The sequence below is a fragment of the Pimephales promelas genome, chromosome 24 (assembly GCF_988280905.1).
Source record: "Pimephales promelas chromosome 24, fPimPro1.hap1.1, whole genome shotgun sequence".
Lineage (NCBI taxonomy): Eukaryota > Metazoa > Chordata > Actinopteri > Cypriniformes > Leuciscidae > Pimephales > Pimephales promelas.
The window spans coordinates 25,545,382-25,550,775 of NC_142792.1; the positions used below are offsets into that span (position 1 = coordinate 25,545,382).

Here is a 5,394-nt window from a genome sequence, read left to right on the forward strand (position 1 = left end):
CTGTTATTGGCCTACTAAAGCAAAATAATGATAATGAACCAAAACAACCAGCTGACCTTGTTAAATTCGAATGAATAATGAACAGACATGCTTTGAAAGATGGTTTAGAAACCATGTAAAATTAGGTAAAGGTTACAAGAAAATGTAAAGTTTAAAATCTTATTCGAAAGATTTGAATATGAAAATATGCAGTTCATAGTCAGGTATGAGTGTGTGTGTGTGTGTGTGTGTGTGTGTTTAATAGTGAAAGCATTTTATGCTTTTGTGAGTTTTATCATCACAGATGGGCCAAGGCAAATGACAAACTTTAAAGGAAAATTCTGACGAGCTTTAAGTTGATTGGTCATCAAGCTCTGTCTAGCAGTAATAGTTTTGTCATTCATGATGTAGTTGTAAATTGGAATTGTGATTTTGTTGACGGACGTCTGTCAGGGGTCTGTCAGGGGTTGAGATCAACGAAAAGGGTGTAGATTTGACGGCAACAACAAAGAAAAATGGCTAAGTTAATATCGAATTATTAAGAGAGTCCTTAACAATTATGAACTGAACTGACATGTTTGACTGACATAGACTAAGTCTGTACAGCACGACCTGACCTGATAGAAACAATTGATGACTTTGGAAATGTTTGTAGATAACTGACTTGAGAGACCAAACAACAGGCCTGAAAAGCAGGATTCGCTGTGAGACTCAGGGCCGTTGCCCTTCAAAAAAACTTCGATAAGAAGGTGAGATTGGGCCTTTAAGTAATATTTTTGTTTCAGAGGCAGAGAAAGATGTCTGGGCGAAAATTGGTTGAAGGATGCTGTTTGGGTTAGTGTTGATTGGAGAATTAGATTAATTTGAATTGATGCATGAGCTGGGTCATGCATCAAAAGGGGGATGGTAACAATTGCCAAATATGGGTTTACTGAGGGGTTCAAATTTGCTGAAAGCCATTGCACAGGTGGGGCAATGTTGCTGTCTATAAGTGGGCTGCACACGCTGATAACACAATTTCAGGACTGTTTCAACAGGAGACGCCAGGGCAGAGGCAGCAGCGAAGGCCATGGCAGCACAGCGGACAAAAGAAACTAAGTGTACTTTACTATCTGAAAATAACCTTGCCATTTGTTTTTCTCTACAGATCATGCGGACTTTTAAGACATGAGCAGAATGTGTCTAATAAAATAATGGCTAGGGATGAATTTGGCTAACTACCCTGGCCTGGGTTATTAGTGTGACGGAACGGTGTCACACCTGCGCAGCGCATAACTAAGATTTTCCTTTTACAGAATCTCAGGATGGATTGCAGCAAACAGAACTGATTCTGTTTCAAATGTATAAACGTTATGTTGAGGACATGAGCAATATGAGTTGAATGTTTCCCAGAGGAAAAGGACTCTGAATGATATTAAGATCCAGTGATAATGTTTCAGGTTATTGATTCCACAGGTCACATTAAAAGGGGAAGACCGGCCAGACAAGCAGATGAGTTAATAGATGTTGTCACTAACAAGAATAGTTAAGGTCTCTGTTCGCAGGTGAAAGCAGGCAAGAAATGGTTCACTCCAGTGGGGGTGCGGTCGTGAATTAAGGGAAACCTTGAAAGGATCAGAGAATGTGACAACTGGGTCCAAGCCTCTCACCTTAAGACAACACCAGCAGGCCTCAACCATCCAATAGAGCATAAAGTGAGGGGTCAAAGGCTAGTGCTAGTAACAGCCTCCCTCCCGACGTGGGAAGACCATTGCGACGGCACGCAAAGTGTCACCCTGGTGAACATGGAACGTCCATGGGGCGAACGAGATGATCAACACACCTGGAGGAACCACCTGCTAACTGATGGTTTAAGTTTAACAGGAGAATCTGTTTCTGTGATGATTTTGATGATTTTGATATTAGAGTTCATTTTGAACAACTAATTTGGTTACAAGAAAGATACAAAGTCTTATCTGGTAAGATTTGTTAAACAGCATTAAATAGGGCTTACTAAATTGAATTAGAAGTCTTGTTTTAACATTGCAGACTACAGTGATTTGTTAAACAGCATTAAATAGGGCTTACTAAATTGAATTAGAAGTCTGGTTTTAACATTGCAGACTACAGTGACAACATAACTGGGGGATTGAACACATGAGACAGGTGGTAAAGGAGCCTGAACATGGTAATGGGGCATGGGTTGGGTGGTTCATGTCTATGTGGGGAGGATGGGTGTACTGGATAATCCAGACGGTACTGCCAATTGTAGCGATATAGGACTGCTGCATTTTGGTGTATTTTAATATCATATTGGAACAATTATGGGGTTTTGTTGGTTGTTTTTCTTGCTAATCTATAACCTATTTCTTATATATTTGGAGTGACTGAGGGTCTGATTTTTATCAGGAGTGCAATAACAGTGATTATTCATATAGCCCGGCTTCAAATAAAATGCTTTACTTGCTTGCTAGACAATTAATGGAGCTTTACTCCGAAAAAACAGCTTTAAGCTTTCTTCTTTTACAAATACTATTTTTTCCCACCAGATGTTTAAGCAGAGTGATCATTTATGCGAAAATCAATTGAAGGGTATAAATGTGATGTTGGGCTTAAAATTTGTCTTTGTTTATTATTATGATTATGGGTAACCTAATGATAAACAGGGGGAATTGTTGTGGAAATTTTAATCTCACATATATTAATCTTTATTATGTTCACTTTCTATATGTAACCACAGAGGAATGTCTTATGGGATGGGGGAAGATTTGTTCTCCCTTATCAGGAGTGGAGCTAGGCACCAGAGGACCGGCCGGGTCAGGGGTCATCTTAGACTGGGAGGGGTTGAGGGGGTTAGTAAATCTAACCTGGCATCATGAATCCTATAACTTTGTGCAAATTTACAGAGAAGGCTCGGCTTGCAGTAAATAACCTTGGGGAGGGCTATTTAGTCTTCACCCCGGCCTGTGTTCTGGGCGTCACTCCACTTCGCAGTAATCTGTGTTGGTGACTGAGCCTTATTGTTCTTGCAAGAATAATAAACCTTTTCCTTTATTAATTTGACTCAGAGTGTCTCTTACGAAGTGATGTCTGTTTATTGAATTTTTTCCTTAACATGGCTGATCCTTTTTATGATTTCCTTTAGTAAATTAAGACATTTTAACAAACTGACTGCTTAATACAGATTTATACCTTCCATACCAAGTATCCACGTCTCTGGGTCATCTTGTGAAAAATCAAACCTATTGGCCCTTGGGTCTTTCCTGGGTCGTTAATCCCAGGTGGTGTAGTCGTTCCCTTTTTTTATCAGTATAACAACACCAAATCTCTTTAACCCTTTATAACACCACCTCCTTTGCCACAAAAATATGAGGAAAAGTCACAATGTCTCTTTATTCTCTTGTTTATTTATGTAGGATTAAGATATACAGATCAAGCATCAGTTACAAACTACACTTAAATGATATTATTTAACTTTCTAGATTTAAGACTTTATCTTAACACTTTATCTTAAGACTTTTAAAACACTTTTGAGTCACATGTGATATTCATGAGTCTGATCTGTCTCGGTGCTGAAACTCTTTATACAAAGTTACATTTATAGACAGCTCAGACTTTTATACAATAATCCATTGCAAATTTCAAAAACACATTAGTCCTCATTAATACAGATTCATATGTCAAAGACACTTCATGATTTCAATTAAATCATTCACTGAATGTTCAGTATTACTGGAATCACATTCTGCAAATCTCCTGTTATCTTACGGGAAACAGTAGGAAACCACTGAAAGTGTTGTGGTTATGCTGGCTATCATATATCCTCATGCCAGACCAAAGTCTCACATAGACAACATCTCCAACCTCCAGGATCAACACAACTCCATTAGAGGAGTTTAACCGATCCTGAGCCGAAGGCTGAATATCATGTGCTATAACCACACGCTCTCCATTCTTTACAATGGTGGCAGTTGTTGAAATTCCGCCAACACCAAACACAGAGAATCTGAACATGTACGCTCCTTTCAGCGGGGCTGTGAAAATACCTAAATCAAATAACAAGAGATACAGAATCAGATGTTTCCTGTATGATCACTTAATCAGCAAACACACTGTGTGATAGTTTTAAATGAAGGCAGATCATTTATTTCTCTTATACACATTACACAACTGCAGAGGTCTGAATGGAGCCGAAGAGTTTTCATTACTATAAGCTGAGTTTTTTTTTTTTTTTTTACTATAAGCTGAGACTCATTTTATTGATAATTACCTGTGATTGGGTTGTAGGCGTTCCCTATGTTTGTGAAGACGTTTCTGTAGGTTAGTGTGATTTCAGTGGTAAAAGGACCAGTATATCCACTGCCAGATTGCATCATTGAAGCTGAAAAAGCTATTTCTCTGTCTGTTGTTGAAAAACAAACAATATTGTGATATTTTACACTCTATTACACTGATAATTTATACACTGAGTTTAACATCATTCAAGCACACTTTCACCTCTATTTTCCTTTCTCAACTCCACTTGACCCAGAGTAAGATTTGATATTTCTGTGAAGAAAATAATAATTGTTAAATGAAATTCACACTGCCTATTAGATAGATAACACAATTTACACCATATACACTCAACTTTACACTAACATTTACACTATGCAATGTATTGCTTTGGTGTTTTATTTTGAGGATCATTGATAAAAGAGTGAATGTTTTGGTGAGGTACCATAATTTTTCTTGTTCAACTCTTCCAGGATAAACGTCTGTTGTTCTGCAGCCTTCTCAGCATCCCTCAATCGCGTCTCTAAAGCTCTGTTGATGGTTTTCTGCTCTGTAACTGTGGCGGTCAGTTCTCTGATGATGGTTTTCTGCTCTGTAACTGTAGCGGTCAGTTCTCTCAGCGCTGCATGGATGTCAGTGAAGCACAGATGGTAGTTTTGTTGGCTGTCAGTTGAAGCTTCATCTCTCAAAGTGTCTGTTTGAGGTGGATTCTGTCCTCCGTCCTCAGATCTGAGCTGTTGACTGATCTCATTCTCATTGAGTCCTCCATCTACCTGATGCTGTACGACACACACAAAGGTTTCCAACAGCAGCAGTAAACAGACTAAACCCTTCATTCTTCACTGTTTGTTTCCAGCTCTTGCTCTTCATCCTCACAGCCTCTCATGTCCCTTTTATAGTGTCCTGATTTACTGCCTTTTGTACTTTATCTATATTGCTTCAGATCAAAAAAGTAGTTCAAGTTAATTGTTAATCATAATCAAAGGGATGTTCCGGGTTCAGTAGATGTTTATCTCTATTCACTACATTTGCAGCACTATGTTGATCACAACAGAAAATTACTCTGTATCTCTCTCCCTATAAAAAATACATATTTTTTAAGTTTGCATCTCTCCGCTTGTGACAAATGTCATGGCGGTCAAGCAAATCCACCATATTTTT

At 38.5% G+C, this 5,394-nt stretch overlaps 1 protein-coding gene across 1 annotated transcript; it reads right to left on the reverse strand.

The window, feature by feature from the left end:
• Positions 1-3,354: 3,354 nt before the first annotated feature.
• On the reverse strand, positions 3,355-5,103 carry LOC120479959 (uncharacterized). Its single transcript, XM_039672838.2, has 4 exons — positions 4,679-5,103; positions 4,456-4,506; positions 4,229-4,360; positions 3,355-4,004 (listed from the first exon to the last, which is right to left on the reverse strand). The coding sequence occupies exons 1-4, from the start codon at positions 5,067-5,069 to the stop codon at positions 3,718-3,720; spliced, it is 861 nt and encodes a 286-aa protein (XP_039528772.2). The 5' UTR covers positions 5,070-5,103; the 3' UTR covers positions 3,355-3,717.
• Between the last annotated feature and the right edge of the window lie 291 nt (positions 5,104-5,394).

What these genes read in the sequence shown, in the direction of transcription:
- LOC120479959 (XM_039672838.2), bottom strand. Translation starts at nt 5,069, where the DNA reads ATGAAGGGTTTAGTCTGTTTACTGCTGCTGTTGGAAACCTTTGTGTGT. An exon ending in GTTGAACAAGAAAAATTATG is followed by an intron (nt 4,507 to 4,678) that starts GTACCTCACCAA and finishes TTTTCTTCACAG; the next exon opens with AAATATCAAATCTTACTCTG. An exon ending in GTTGAGAAAGGAAAATAGAG is followed by an intron (nt 4,361 to 4,455) that starts GTGAAAGTGTGC and finishes TTTCAACAACAG; the next exon opens with ACAGAGAAATAGCTTTTTCA.